This window comes from Primulina eburnea, chromosome 2, assembly GCF_022965805.1.
Source record: "Primulina eburnea isolate SZY01 chromosome 2, ASM2296580v1, whole genome shotgun sequence".
NCBI classification, from domain to species: domain Eukaryota; kingdom Viridiplantae; phylum Streptophyta; class Magnoliopsida; order Lamiales; family Gesneriaceae; genus Primulina; species Primulina eburnea.
In genome coordinates, this window is record NC_133102.1 from 45855736 (window position 1) to 45872357 (window position 16622).

General features: G+C 33.2%; 2 protein-coding genes across 2 annotated transcripts; one reads left to right on the top strand and one right to left on the bottom strand.

Moving 5' to 3' along the window:
* The first annotated feature begins 2059 nt into the window (after nt 1-2059).
* LOC140823701 (metal transporter Nramp7.2-like) lies at nt 2060-9147 on the top strand. The gene is made up of 12 exons (XM_073185166.1): nt 2060-2239; nt 2408-2448; nt 2534-2612; nt 6648-6752; nt 6871-6980; nt 7213-7394; nt 7488-7557; nt 7659-7832; nt 7967-8071; nt 8141-8272; nt 8522-8617; nt 8710-9147. The coding sequence occupies exons 1-12, from the start codon at nt 2134-2136 to the stop codon at nt 9013-9015; spliced, it is 1506 nt and encodes a 501-aa protein (XP_073041267.1). The 5' UTR covers nt 2060-2133; the 3' UTR covers nt 9016-9147.
* Nucleotides 9148-11714: 2567 nt separating this feature from the next.
* LOC140824814 (dof zinc finger protein DOF5.7-like) lies at nt 11715-13202 on the bottom strand. The gene has a single exon (XM_073186361.1). The coding sequence runs from the start codon at nt 12911-12913 to the stop codon at nt 11912-11914; it is 1002 nt and encodes a 333-aa protein (XP_073042462.1). The 5' UTR covers nt 12914-13202; the 3' UTR covers nt 11715-11911.
* Between the last annotated feature and the right edge of the window lie 3420 nt (nt 13203-16622).

Sequence of the window (16622 nt, forward strand, 5' to 3'; positions counted from 1 at the left end):
TTTATGCATAAAAAATGACTATATACTATATTTTCCTCTGACCTATAACTGATATAAAATTCATTAAATTCAAGAAGGAAGAAAACATAGCTACCCACTCCCTGATTGGTTCAATCATCAATGTTAATTATTTTTCAGACAATTTTTATTAAAACACCTACCTTATTAATGAAAATTTTACGTACCCTGAGCTTTAGGTTGAGTTGGGTGCGAAAGATAACTGGAAAAAAAAGAAAAAAAAGAAAAAAAGAAGATAAAGTGGCTAATTATGATTAATGTTTGATTAACTTTCTCAAATTAATGTGGTTGATATTATTAGCTATTTCCGAATTAAATATTTTACAAATAATTAGATCAACATATATCGTTTTTCTTTTGTCTGTGAATGCGCATATGTTACTTATGGATAATTCATATAGTAAATAAATCATTATAGAAATTAAGACGGGATTGTTATATATCTTAAATTTAAAATTATTACAATTAATAATTAAAGTTTCCGATGGATTATACCCCAATATCACAATTTATGGGCTTAATCTTTATTATTTATGTGATTTAAAATATATCAGAGCAAGGCTCGTAATTATAGGGTAACCCTCTACGTTTCTGACGATTGCTTATGGTGCAACCGAAAATTTGGCACACCTATTCTTCTTGTGTCCGTTTACACGTATGGTTTGGGTGGGAATTAAACATTGGCTTGGAATGAAGAAACTAATGGGCTCCAAAGCTGCAATTTTATGAGCGTTTAGAGGAGAATACCGGGGAATTTCACGCTAGCTAAGATGTGCTGCTCAGTCTTTGCAGCTACAGTTTATCAGGTGTGGAACGTAAGAAATATAATCATGTTCGAAAATGAGAAGCCTGATGTCGATGAGACAATTAATAAGATCAAGATATTCATTTTAAGTTGTTTTTTTAGTTCAATTGATGTATCTATTATTTCGCTTTAGTTAGTTATTTAGTTGTTTAATATGTGAGTTGTTTTATCTCTTGGGGATGTCCGGTGTATTTGTATAATTAATTTTTATCTTATTAATGAACGTCGTTTTCATATATATATATATATATATATATATATATATATATATATATATATATATGTCTAAATTTTTAATTTTTATGTGCTATTATTATATGATTAAATGTCTGTACTGATCCAAATTTTCTCAAATTTTAGACTCAATTTTTTTTACATGTTATTAGTATCCAAGTATACACTTTATAGCCTTCTGTATGTGTTTTCTCTTCTCGAGTCACATATACTTTGATTAACAATCATTCCAATTCATTTTAATTACTGTTTCATCTTTCATAATCTCTAAAAAATCCAAAATGTTACCAAATTTTGGGTTCGTTTTTTCATTCAATATTTGTCGATCATTCAATTGTTTTATAATTTATGTATTTTTCCAATCGATAATGAATTCATGCTTATTTTACGAACGTCTATTTTATATTTTATATCATATTTTGTTTTGATTTCGGATTTTGAACATGCTGTTGTTTGTCATTTTTCTGACGTTTTCCCATCAATTATCAATGCTACTAGCTGTGCGTAACTTGTGTTCAAACTTTATGAAACATTATTTTTAGTTGTTGATTAATCACTGCTCTTTTTTTGCTTTATTAATTATAATATATTGTTGCCTACACTGAATCAATATATAATATATGGCAAATGAACAAAGTATAAGTGACGTCAATGTAAATAACTCCGAGCAAATGAACAAAGTATAAGTGACGTGAATGTAAATAACTCCGAGCAAATGAACAAAGTATAAGTGAAGTGAATGTAAATAACTCCGACCCCACAAAATTTGCTCTTGGAGATTGTTAGAATTATTAGGATTTGTTGATTTCTCGGATGCGATTCTTTGATTTCAGGGAACATTATTTTTTACCACATCAATTACATAGAGGCTATTTAATTTTCCTTCTCTTTATTTTAAATTTAAATCAATATTACAGAGTGAAATAAATTTTAACCCCGACTGATGAGTAACAAAAAATTTACATTCATCTTCCTTAAAAAAAAAGCATAAATAGATGTGATTCGATCCTAGACTAATTAATACATTTACAATATATCGATCCACTTCTCATCAGGCTCTCTCGAAGCTAAAGGGCATGTCGGCATTGGTGCAAATCCAAGACACCCCACAATGGAAGAAGACACTTGGGTTCATCGGCCCTGGATTCTTAGTCTGTGTCGCCTATCTTGATCCTGGAAACTGTAAGTAAAATACCCCTTCCCCTCCTTAAATCTGATCGATTCACACATAATATATATATAGACTAAACTGTTTCGGTTTTTTCTTTCATGCAACAGTACTTAAATTAAGTCGTTTCGAATAATTTTTGTACTTAGTTGCATGTAAACTCTAATTATTTTGATTTGCAGTGGAAACAGATTTACAAGCCGGGGCAGACCACAAATATGAAGTCATATATATTCTTGATCTCATGGCTTTTAATTTTTTGAACTTGAATTGGCGAATATGTAATAAGCTTATATTTTTTTGTACAGTTGCTATGGATTGTGTTTGCCGGGCTCAGCTTCGCGCTCATCATTCAATCTCGTTCTGCAAAACTTGGGGTGGCTACAGGTCGTTCATTCTTAATAAACATAAATTTTTGTGAGATGAGACGTTAACCATGAAAGATATTATTTTTATGTTGAAAATATTATTTTTAATTCTAAATATATAAGTAGAATTGACTCGTTTAAGAATAAAAAATACGTGAGATCGTAGACGCTACTATTTTTAATATACTGTTAATTAATTTTACGCTTTTATCATTTCAGTTCTTGTTCTTGTTCTTTTTTTTTTTAAATGTTCCTACGTCTGAATAAAAATTGAAAGCATCAAGAAGAGAATTCAGTATTTTTGAATATGTAATTACGATGATTCTGAAATAGTTGAGTTTGTAAAAGTTGTCTATTTTAAAAATAAGTGCACGTAACTAATTCATAATTAAGATGTTCATTACACGTGCTATTGTCCATATTTAATTTCTTACAGCAAACAAATTATTTTATAATTAATATAATCAAATAAATATATTTTTTTGTAATTTTTTATAACATCTCAAAAATTTTAAATAAATATATATTTTATCAGAAGTTGATTTTAAAAAGAAATAAAATAAATTTTTTTATGATTTTATATGTAAATGCTATTTTTTTGAAAAAAAGTTTGGGAACTCGATTTTTTTTAAAAAAAAAAAAAAGTTGTCGAGGAAGAGTACTTTAATTGATCAATCGCTTAAAGGTAATAAATACATGGATCTGAACATTTTTGTCTTGTTGATTTATATCCTTGTCTTGTCTATCGCACTTGAGTACTAGACCCACCCATTTTAATGAAAATATAGTACGAGTCTATTATTTGTTATTTAAATTATTGAACTGCCCTTCGACTTCGAGAGGAAAAAATGTACAAGTCTATTAATAATAATAATAATAATAATAATAATAATAATAATAATAATAATAATAATAATAATAATAAATAAATAAATAAATAATAAATAGAAATATCCATAATTAATTTAATAGAAGCAATCACAGTACTAAATCTATAACATCAACTAAATGAATTATATATATATAAGACCAAAATGTGGCAATTAATGTCGTCAATGTAATTAATTAATTATAAATATCAATGGACTGATTGAACTGATTACACTAAACATAACCCTAAAAAAACTTACATAACATTTTGAAAATAATACAAAAATAATAAAAGCAGTTTGGTTGAAACATTTTATCAAAAATTTTGGTATTTTATAAAATTCAAAATGCTTCACGGTGCTTATCAAAACAACAAGATGTAAATGCGATAAAATAAATCGACACAAGTTTTTTTTACAGAGGTTCGAATGTCAAATCTTTATATATCTCTCTTTTTTTCTGTTATTGAAAAGATTCCACTAAAAGACTTTGGTTTTACATATCTTTGTAACAATCCACTTCGACTGATGAATCATGTCTTGCCTAACCAAAACTATTAATACACTTTTAACTTCCGTTAGGGACGACAAATCTTACAACCAAATACAAAAGATATCATATTGTAATGTATTTTTGTAAAAACTCTCACTCACTATTCTCTTAAATACATGTCTCTTTTGTGTGAGTGATAATCTTTGAAATCCCATATTTCTTCTTGTTCTTTACACCTCACATTCTTGGACTTGCTCCATTCTAGCTTATATTTCTTTTATAATTTGTCCATGATTTTAATCCTCATCAAAAGTGTAGTGACCCGTTCCAGAATCACCTACTAATCAAAAACTAAGCATGCAATTAACCTAATAGACAATAATCAGAGATAACAGCGGAAAAAGTCAACAACTATACCGATTATACAACCCAATCGAAGTCTAGAATAACTCAAAATAAAAATATTCGGTACAACCATATCGAAATCAAAACAATACCGATAAACTAAACCAACCAGATACTCAACGTCCTCCTCCTGCTCCTCCTGAGCTGTCCAACCTGAGGCCTGCCCCGAGGGAATGGGGTGTCCAAGAATAAACAAAACCGAGGACGTGAGCGATAAGAACGCCCAGTACAAAAGTATGAGTATACAGACCTATATGAAATGCACATGCTATGATCATGATACCGGGGTAGTCAAGAAACAGGAATCACAAAAGGATCTCAACAATGCTCAGTCTAGAGGCGCCAAGTGGATAGTGCCGCGCGGTCCAACCTCTGGGTCACTGCATCCACTACAAGACAGACGTGGACCTAAAATGTCCCGGACCACCGAAGCCCTCCCGACCCGTCGGCCACTGTGTACTCTCGGTGTCCATGCGTCCACAAGACAGGGCTGAGCGGCCCCAAGATATAGCTTATCTCGAAAGAGATACAGCTCAACAGTAAAGGCTATCTCAAAGGAGAATACGGCTCAACATGAAATGCAATGTGCAGTAATAAACGTGACATAATAGCATGCGTCATATGACATATAACAATGCACCACATACTCATGCAACACATATATGAATGTATACTCAACCAGGATATCTCGGATAGTACTTTCGTACCTCTATCACAGCAAGCCTAGCCTTACGCAACACCGCTAATCAGGTCTAGCACAAGCCTACGCATCAAAAGCATACCCAATCAATTCTACCATGCTCAACTAGCAAAACCAGTACTCCCTATTACTACCAAAGGTTTAGGGTTTACCTTCGTCCGTCGACAGCCCTTTGATGTCGATTGCCTCGAAACTCCGGCGCTGCTATGCTACCAATCCCGGCAGCTCTTGGCTATCGCTCGAACAACAACTAGCCCTAGAATCCTTCCAAAACTCTCAAAGAGGAGACTTAACTCAAGGAATGGCAAGTCACAAATGAGAAATCCGAGCACTATTTATAGGCCATGTTCGGATCCTCCGAACCTCACTTCGGAACGTCCGAACGCTACGTGTCCATTGGCTCTTGACAGCTCATGATCGGATCCTCCGATCATACACTTCGGACCGTCCGAACATGCACGTGTCCAGCTGCTCTTGACACCTCATGATCGGATCCACCGAACCCACTTCGGACCTTCCGAACTCCCACGTGTCGATCAACTCTTGACACCTAATGATCGGATCCACCGAACTCACTTCGGACCTTACGAACTCTTCAGTGCTTCCGAACCATCTTCGGACCGTCCGATCATGACTCGGTCAAAATTACACATTAAACCTTCTTAATCACCATTACTCCGTTAATTACCCAATTGGAATTCGGGCTACTACAAAAAGTCTCTGTTTGATCTTCAAAATATTATATTTATGGTCTCCAAAACTGATATAGACGCTAGATATAATAATATGACCATTTGGAAATGTTTTAATGATTTTCGATATTAAAACAATCATATTCGTCCTACTCTACTTCAAGCTTGGTTGGTCACTTTACTTAATTGTATCACTTGATTCATCGATTTATAGGCAAAATAACGAACATGAAAATTGTAGCTCTTTGTATTGGCTTTCTATAAAATCAAGAATCACTTGATTTCGAATTCGTATGAGAGTTACTTGAAACATGAGACTGTATACAAGTTGTGATTCTTTCTTCATTCTGTGCAAAATAGCAAAATCAATGCAATTTATCAGATTCTCTCTAATCAAGATTTCGACTTGTGAAGATGATTTATAGATTATTATTTTAGATTCGAAAAATATAATGATTCGTTATTTTTAGATAACTTAGATAGGGAAACCGCCAAAATTCCAAAATTGGTCATATTAATGTGATTATTGCTCTTGTTTCATTAAATTGGATTTTGCAACCACCGATTTTCCTAGATAACATCCGAACTCGTGGAATCGGTCTGAAATATGATTTGTAGATATTTGAGTTGACGGTTCAACAGTCTTGACAGCTGGTTATTTGGATCAACGAGTGATGAGATATGCTCAAAAAAATTAGTTGCGTCATATTTCTAGTATGACTAAATTCGAGTTTCATCTTCTCAAAACTTCCCTTGACATCTATCAAATGCACACTTGAATAAATATATTAGAAATACAATAACAAATTTTGTTATGATCAAAATCAAGATTGATTGCATTTCTGGACCCAACAAAATTTGATTTATTAATATTTTTTGCTTTGGTCATAAACAGGAAAACATCTGGCCGAACACTGTAAAACGGACTACCCGAATCCGATAAAATATTGCCTCTGGATATTGGCGGAAATTGCAGTTATAGCAGCCGACATACCTCAAGGTTTGTCGATTAAAAATTTAATAAATTAAAATTGTCGGATTTTCCAGCAAAAATGCAGTTTTATATATTCATATTAATACTAATAATTTTAAAAATGGAACTTGGGGGGGTTAACCAGTAATAGGTACAGCCTTTGCTTTCAACATTCTCCTGGGTGTACCCATTTGGTCTGGGGTTCTACTGGCTGGGCTTAATACACTTCTCCTTCTTGGCTTGCAAAGATACGGCGTAAGGAATATTATATCCTATATATATTTATATTTCGAAATCTCTCTATATTAAATCACACACATATATATAGTAATCACACACATATATATAGTATTTTCCTAAGGTATAATTAAGTTTCGTCGGCTCAAAAAAATATTAAAGCTCACGAGTTGTAACATGATTCACACAAGATCCTGCATGTATATATATAGGATGACTACTAATTATTAATATGGGTTGAGTTTGGTAGATAAGAAAGTTGGAAATTACAATTGGAATATTGGTGTTGGTTGTGGGAGGATGCTTCTGTTCAGTGATGGCATATGCGAAGCCTAATCCAAAAGAGATTATGAAAGGAATGTTCATCCCCGGATTGAGAACTTCTAGTGCAACAAGAGATGCCATTGCCCTTTTGGGAGCTCTCATTATGCCGTATATTCTCACCCATGCATATAATTAATCAATTTCATGGTCAGTAGATTTATTCTAGCTATCTAGTTATGCTAAATTATGAACTGTGTGCAGGCATAATTTGTTCCTTCATTCAGCGTTGGTGATCTCAAGGAAGATATCGCGTACATCGGATAGCATAAGGGCAAGAAATTCGTGATTCTTTTACGTGTATATAATGAAAGATATATTAAGTAACTCGTGGTTGATGAACTTGCATTGCATGGAATTATTGTCATGATGCAGAGTGCAAGCAAGTACTTTTTACTAGAAAGTGGGCTAGCCTTGTTCATTGCATTCCTCATCAATGTGGCTGTTATCTCTGTGACTGGTAGTGTCTGTTCCAATCCTAACATCACTTTGGAGAACAAGAACCATTGCAACAATATCACCCTCGACTCCGCCTCTTTTCTCCTCAAGGTCAGGAGATGAGCGGAACAGGGCAGTTGTATCCCGCGTAATTCAAAAAAAGCAATTTGGTTTCAATTTTATTTTTTGTCTTGGTTGTATATATCACTGAGTCTACGTACCCATCAATGAAAATATATTCATAGAACGCTCTTGGAAAGTGGAGCTCGAAGCTGTACGCGGTGTCCTTGCTCGCCTCTGGCCAGAGTTCGACTGTAACGGGGACTTATGCCGGTCAATATATCATGCAGGTGGAGCCTAGATAGCAAGCTAGATAATTAAGTAAATCAAATCAAGTCTATAACAATTAAGTTATGCAGGGCTTTTTAGATTTGAAAATGGAGCTTTGGTTAAGGAACCTAGTGACAAGATGTATAGTCATCCTTCCAAGCTTAATGGTCGGTATCATTGGTGGTGCTTCTGGAGCAGCTAGATTGATCATCATCGCCTCGGTACATAATTCTTGTGCTACTCTCCTAATTCTTTAATCGGTGTATGTTTTCGTCGACAGATACTTGAATTTGAACTCGAAAATGGAGATTCAGATTCAGTTCCTCGTCTTGTGGCAAACTTGAACAATGAAAATGACTCGAATCCATCGATCCTCACATATTCATTATTCATATGGTCTTATCAATCAATTAAGAAGTTAAATTTTGTTGGCATTTATTCATTCTTTTCCCCTCTCTCTGTTGATTTAGATGATATTATCCTTCGAACTGCCATTTGCATTGGTACCACTCCTCAAGTTCACTAACAGTGCGGCCAAGATGGGAGAGCACAAGAATTCCATTATGGTAAATTATTCATCTTATGCATCTTGACAAATCTTAGTTGGCAGGGGTGTACTAGCCTAGCTTCATGAATCGACAAACGTTTTTGCTTGCAGGTAAATATTGTCCTGTGGCTTCTTGGGTTCTGCTCAATCGCAATCAACATGTATTTCTTAGGTTCAACTGTCATAGGATGGATTACCAGTCATCAGATGCCCAAGGCAGCAGCAGTCGGTGCCGGAATGTTGATAATTCCAGTGGCTATACTTTACATTGCCCTTTTAGTGTACTTGACTCTTAAGAAAGAAATACCCAACATAAACCCCCGGGATTCGATTTTGAGTCCCGGAGTATCCTCCGAACCAGAGTCGAACAATGGAAATCAGAGGATCAGTACTGAGATTCAAATGGAAGAAATATGAGGCTAAAAGAAGTGAAGTCTCTTAAGTCTTAACTATCACCTATTTATTTAGTAAAACTATTGGATTGTCCATCCATTTCCGATGTTTTTTTTCCTGCATATATCAGAAACGGACCTTTTTTTCCTTGATAAATAAATATCATGTGTTTGCTTGCAAGTAAAAAATAAATAAAAATAGAAAGAAGTGTTACCATGAAAGAACAGTCAAAAATTGCTTTATTTATGTCTCTTAAAAAGAAGCAGCTTTTACCCTTATTTGACGACCTAGCTCAAAAGGCAGCCCAAATCCATAACTCAGGCCCAAGCCCACCGAAACGAATTGAAGAAAATAACGGCTGTTACTAACAGCCATTATCTGCAAATTTATGAGGCGTAATTGAGGATTACTTTTAAAGTTAATATCGCACGATTTCTGAGAAACAATTAGTAGATAAGCTCTGAAATTTATTTATTATTTTAATCATTTCAATCATATAACTTATTAAAAATAAGTCTATTGTGAGAGAAAGTCTCCTGAATTTATATATACGAATCCATATTTACCAAAAAAAAAAGCCCATATTTTTTTTATGAGGCCATAGGGTTCTTAATTTTGAAGTAGTAGTTTTTGTGGGATTTCATTATTATTTTTTCAAAAACTCTTTAAAAATATTTATTTGTTTTGTTTTTTAAGAGAAAGCATAAAAACATGATGGAAAATCCCTGAAACTTAATATAGGAATAATTGATTAATTTTGATTTATAATATTTGAAGGGTAATGATTATTTTGGCCTATAATCTCATGCATTATAATTTAGAATTTTCACCACTAAAAGATAAAATATTACAATATCCTATATAAAAAAGCAGAAAATTACGGGGGGCACGATTTCTTGAGTTGCAGCAATGACTTGGCATGTTAGTTGTGAGGGGTCATGAAATTCTCGCAGGATATAAATTGACAGTTGGAAGCCCATTCACAATATTCCAACGGCAATTAGGTTCAAATCCCGTTACTCACGTTAATCATGAACCGCACATCTCTGTCTTCTTCTCCTATCCACCTACCATATAAAACCCATTAATCTTTAAAAAAAAATAATTCCAAATCATATTTTAATTTATCTATATATTCAAATAAATGATATATATCCATTAAATATTGTGGACGGTATTATTAGTACGTTACCGTCAACACTCTAACGAAAATCAAACTACATACATGTGTAAAACAAACTAGTATGTTATTACACTAGAGTATGTATCCGATCTCAAGAATCTTTATCTGTGAGACGAATCAACCATACCGATATTCAAAATAAAAAGTAATACTCTTACCATAAAAAATAATACTTTTCATTGATGATCCAAATAAAAGATCTGTATCACAAAATACGACCAGTGAGATCGTCTCACATAAGTTTTTGCTATTACACTATGGCCATACTTTCATCTATATAGGTCAAATTATAGGAACCATTTAAAAATTGTACATGGAATTATTTCATAATTGAATGCTAAGAGAAGTGTCACATTCAACTCGATTGTATACTATAAAATAAAATAATTATGAAAACTAGTAAAAATATAATATTGGTGCATGCATGTAAAGAGTGGGAGGAGTGGTTAAGGCTCACAATCCAAGGCCAACACAAAAGCTTAAAACGTGACAATCTTGCAATGCCAAAGGACAAACCCTACGCTGCTCTTGTTGCTCTCTTCTCATGTCTCTTTTATATTCAATCAAACGTTAAGTTTTTGACAGCCTTCATGCCATACACTCTTTCGAGTCACCACTTTTTCGGACACCCCCAAGTCACGAAATAATAATATATCTAATTTATCATATTCTAGACAATATGTGTACTAAACGAACAAAGTTTAAGGCGTGAAATCTCCTATTTCTTTGTGTCGTTCATATAAATATATGTACTATTTGTATGTGTACGTATATACATGTGTTTTTAGTTAAATAAATTTAATATAACTGTATAATCCACAAATTCACTAGTATATGTAATGTATACAATCATTTTTGCATATTAATGCTAGGACTGTGTACGCCGTAAGGCGATACTTGCGAAGCACGAGTTAGTGTGACATTTAGGTACTACTTGTTGCGATGACGAATTTTTAGTTTGTTTTATTTAATATTTGACTCAAATTTTACAAATGATTAGAGTTATAACATCATTAGTTTCCTTAATCATATATTTTCATTGTATCTTCTCAATAGTCAAACGATTTTATATGATGTAGAAATAATTATATTTAGTGTTAACAGGTGATACAATTCAGAGATTGGTTGCCTGACGGAGAGAGACACTGAGACAATGAGCAGTGTTCAGAAAACTGATCACGACTCAACATGAAACAATTCAAAGATATGCCATTAATACACTTAATTAATAATGGTCCAAACCTATCATCAATCCCAAAGTGATTGAGGAAATGAGGAGGGGAAATGTTCGATTTTGCAATAGAATGGGAAAAAAAATACAGACAGAAAAATTATGTGAAACAGGGAACAGTAAACAAGATTTGTAATTTGCGCTATTAAATGGCCTATTACTTTCTTATGATGTTGAATGATCATTTTGACAATTTATTGTACTTTATTAAAGATGTTTGCTTCATTTAATTTGAAAAGTAATTATCAAGAAACTCAAGAAACTACTCTGATAAAAAGATTACATAATATTAAAATTGATTATAATGAAAAAGAGTTGATTAATTAATCAACTAGCGTTTCACAAATGCACAAAACTCAACAGAAATCAAGAAACTGTAAAAACTACTCTTGCATGTTGTTAACTACTTTCCCTCTTAGTCTCCATCTTCGCCAAACTAATAAAATAATTAAGAACAGATCGATGATTCAGGAAAAGATCGACGTCATGGTATATATGATCTTGATTTACGGCAGTGAATTGTAGTGACTCAAGTCAGAACTCCATGCCTGACTCCCACTCCAGTTGCTGGTAATCTCATTTGCATAGCTTCTACTTGTTGCTGGAGCATTTGGAGTCATTATTGCATAAGAATTCTCGAAAAACCACTCGGTAGATAAATTTTCATCGGCACCCTCTTTCCTTGAAATCCCAATTGGATTCGAGTAATCTTGCTTTGAAATATCTAGATTCTGAAACAAAATGGGCTGGGGTTTTTGAACAAGTGGTTCAATAATATGATCTGATACTGATGGAATATTTGTACTGTTCTCTTTCTGATTATTTCCTACGTACATCATGGATAATCTTTGTTGCTGCAACTTCAAGTGAAGGTCTTGGTTTATAGAACTCAAAGACTCAATGGAAGATGCAAGATTGCTGCGGAGATTGGAAGATCCCATTTCTTGAAAACCTTGAGTAGTACTGATCAATCCCAAATGAGGTGAGGAAGTTGGTGAAGGATCCAGGATAAGATGTGGGCCTGAAGAAGTCGTGCCACAAATGTTAGCTAGATTTCCGTAAGATGGAAACTGGTTGAATAGATTGGTCGTATTTGAAGGCTGGAGCCTCTGGAAATTCAGCCCTCCAAGCTGAAAATCCATGGCTGGTGAAATACCCTGAAAGAATCGGAACCCTCCAATATCAGATGGCCCATTTTCCTCCTTTGGATCCCCAGGAACCCTTTGAAAGGACTTGATTTTCTTGTTTTTCCTGCAACCTCCTCCAATCGGCACGTTTCGTAAAGCACCACCTTTAGTCCAGTACCTTCTACATGTCTTGCAGAAATGCCTTGGCTGTGTAAGGTTGTAGTTATTGTAGTAGCAAAACTTGGTGTTTGTTGAATCGCACCTTGGGCACTTAAGGGCGGCCGCGGACGCCTCTTGCGGCTTGGCGGCAGCACTTCTCCGGCTTGTGGATCCGTGGCTCTCATCTTTTCCGGCGAGGATTTTATCATCATGTGACATCATGGAAGCAACTATATATTTTAAACCATACGACGGTAGAAAATATATAATTGTAAAAATTGTTCCAAATAAACAGGTGAAGAAACAAGGAAATTGAGTTGTGGATGCATTTATGCTAGTTTCTTGGTCTTGTCAAGTTTCCTATGGCAGAGGCAAAGATAAACATGCGGATGAGGTCATTGATTTCATGCATGGGATTGAAAGATTGACGGGCTCTTGTGATCTTCTTCAAGAAGTAAAAAGATATAAATAGGATTTTTTGGAGGTTAGTTTGGACGTAGCTCTTGTGTTTGTGGTGTTTGTGTGAAACTCTGATAGCATCATCCAAGAGAATAGAAACTAGGTGTATGTATGACTACTATATGTAAGCCATGTATGTAGATCGAGTGAGTGAGGCTCATAAAGTTTGTTGAGTCTAATAATTATATATACCATATATTATGTAAAAAATATTACGCATAGATGACATAACGTCATATATTGCTAATATAACATCTGTAAATTTATGACATGATGTCGGATTTTGCTATGCTAGGAGTGATCAAACACGTATATTGGTTCGAATTTTGTAAAAACTCTGTTTTACACAATTACAAACTTATAAACCAAATCATAAATAATTAGAAACCTAACCAAACCGATTTGGATTGGTTTGAATTATCGATTTTCAACCTTTTTTTTTCCAAAAAAAAAAAAAATTTTCAATTATAAACATAATTTAAAATTTCTAAACTATCTATTATAGGGCAAAAACTTGTGTGACACAGCCTCACGAGTTGTATTTTGTGAGACAGATCTTTTATTTGAGTCATCCATAAAAAAATATTACTTTTTATGCTAAGAGTATTATTTTTTATTCGTGACATCGTCTCACAAAAGACCTACTTCTATTATAAATTGAAAAATAGCAATATGCATACAAATGTTAAATTACTAAGGGGAAGTTATTGAAAAATCCCCAATCAAAAATTTTTTTTGGCTTCACTCTCTACCCACAAAATTGTGGTATTATGTCATACAAAATGTGGTACAGTTCATGTGGAAATGTGGTACACTTCATGTGGAAATGTGGTACTAAAAAAGTACCTAGGGACTGAACACAAAAAAAAAATGGCGGCTGGGGACTGAACCCAAATTTCCCGAATTACTAACAATGTAATAATATGATAATGACACTACAGATTTCTCATAAAAATATCAAAAATGAAAGTACAAATTTGTAAGTTTAGTTTAATGTTAAAAGTAAAAAGTTAAAACTTTGTGGCTTAGCTTAAATTGGACATATTTTTGGGCCTATAAAATGGGTCCAATTAAATAATTGTAATCCTAAAATTTATAAAATCAATATCCAATATAAAGTTATCATACTAATACTAATATTGATATAATATATAAACTAAATATCATTTAAAATATATTTATAATTAAAAATTATATATTTATGCAGTCGGATTGGTTCGGTACAATTTAGATTTTTTAATTGAAACTTTGAACTAAATCAATTTTTCCAGTTTGATTATTTCAAAACTAATTTAAATCAAGATCGACGACAAATCAATCAACACCAGCGGTTTGATTTGGTTTTCTGGTTTTAGTTCGATTCGGTTTGGTTTGGTTTATGTTCACACCCATCACAAAAACTTGTGTTAGACGGTCTCACGGGTCGTATTTGTGAGACAGATCTCTTATTTGGGTCATCCATGAAAAAGTATTATTTTTTATGCTAAAAGTATTACTTTTTATTGTGAATATGAGTATGTTTTACTCGTATCACAGATTAGGATCTGTGAGACGATCTCACATGAGACCCACTCCACACCTATATATAGATGACGTCAGTGGCGGAGCCACATTATATGTAAAATTTGGATAATTTTGATATTATCCAGGATATATCAATTTAAAATAATTATAGAGTTTAAAATCTAGTCCGAGTAAAGCCATATTTCTGGTTCCGCCACTTACTGACGTATTCAACACCACATTAATATGCCAATGAAAAAGAATGAAAAATCCAACTTATTAGATTAATACCAAACTTGAACTAAAATCCAAAACAAATAAATTCACATGATTACTATATAAATTTCAGATAACTCCAAATTTTCGTTTGTGAAATTTATATCATTGAAAAAAAATCAAATGTATTAAATCAATCATTTTTTGTATAATCGAAAAGTTAAATTAAAAAAAATTAAATATATATAAATTTACTAGGTGATGGCCTTGAAAGACAAAGAGAGAAAATAAAATGAAAAGGACGGGAAAGGGTAAATAATGAAGAATAATTAATGAGAGCCACCCTGCAAATGAAATGAAGGACCACAATGTAAGATAGATAGATGCATTACAAATCCGCATGTCATTAAAGGTCCCCTACATTAATTATTTTTATTCATTTTTTACCACTTAGATTTTTACACAATGTGAAACCCATTAAACCTTTAAATATATTACAAATCAGAAAAAATCGTAAAAAAAAAAAAATGATATTTTACCTGAGCCATCTTTTCTTGCCTCGTAGTCATTCGCGGGGGCGGAGTTGGTTAATTTTGCATGCATGAATCAATGTAACTTGTCTGGCATGCTCTCCTCATTTTAATGAACGTTTTTAATTTAATGTGAATGATATATTATTTTGTATTCTATATTTTTCAATTTTTATAGACAATTTTACACACACACAAATTTGTGAAATTTTTTTTACCTGCATACTACTTGTTAAGATTGGAACTTGAACCTAACTCAACCCCAAAAGTTAGCTCAAGCGGGGAGGATTGTCCAATCTCATATATACAACTCTCAGGTTATTTATCTAACCGATGTGAGACAATTAACACACCCCTCTCACGCTCAGAAATGAACATCTGGAGCGTGGAATTTACAAATGAACCAATTATGTGCAAAACGGGTGGCCTAACTATAGGCAGTCCAATACATAACGGTGGAACCCGGGCTCTGATACTATGTTAAGATTGGAACTTGGACCTAATACGATAAATTTTTTACGAGTTTATAATCATTATCAGCGATCGACTATATAAATAATAACTCTATTAAGCAACTTTTACTAGATCAGAAAGAAAAATCTACTCAAATCAAATTTTATCTTTTGGGTGCAAATATTGGTTCTTGAATAAATTTAATTGATAGCCAGCCTTTAACACATAATTAATTAATCCACTGAGTATATAAAAAGTAGCATGCAGAAGTAGGAGACAGGAACAAATTGATTAGTTGGGCGTACTTTGCACGGTGAAGTCCTTGGAGGCGACAAACACTGTGTGGGTAAGTTGGTCAAGGGTTACCACCTATGTCAGTCTCTTCTTTGTCATGCCTTGTCTTTTCATTTTCAGTTTCCAGCAGTATTCAACCACATTTTTTCTTCTTTTTTTTTAAAAAAAATAACCTTTCTTTTTGTTTTTTTAATGGATTTATTGCTTTTGATGTATATTTATTAGTTTTATTAAAGATGTCAAAAGAATTGAACTTGTGACAGGTCTGATCATATGGTCGACGGGTTAATACGTTTAAACTTCAGGTATGGATCGAGGTGGGTACCCGTTTAGATTTATTGATTCTTGTGAAATTAGGCCTAAAAATGTGCCTAATGCAAACGGATTTGGATCATTGATCTGATGTGATTGAAAACACAGTTGTGTTATGTATTTTTTACATGAGATGATCGATGGACCACCTATGAGGGTTTCTC

What these genes read in the sequence shown, in the direction of transcription:
- LOC140823701 (XM_073185166.1), top strand. Translation starts at nt 2,134, where the DNA reads ATGTCGGCATTGGTGCAAATCCAAGACACCCCACAATGGAAGAAGACA. An exon ending in GGGCAGACCACAAATATGAA is followed by an intron (nt 2,449 to 2,533) that starts GTCATATATATT and finishes TTTTTTGTACAG; the next exon opens with TTGCTATGGATTGTGTTTGC. An exon ending in TTGGCTTGCAAAGATACGGC is followed by an intron (nt 6,981 to 7,212) that starts GTAAGGAATATT and finishes TGAGTTTGGTAG; the next exon opens with ATAAGAAAGTTGGAAATTAC.
- LOC140824814 (XM_073186361.1), bottom strand. Translation starts at nt 12,913, where the DNA reads ATGATGTCACATGATGATAAAATCCTCGCCGGAAAAGATGAGAGCCAC.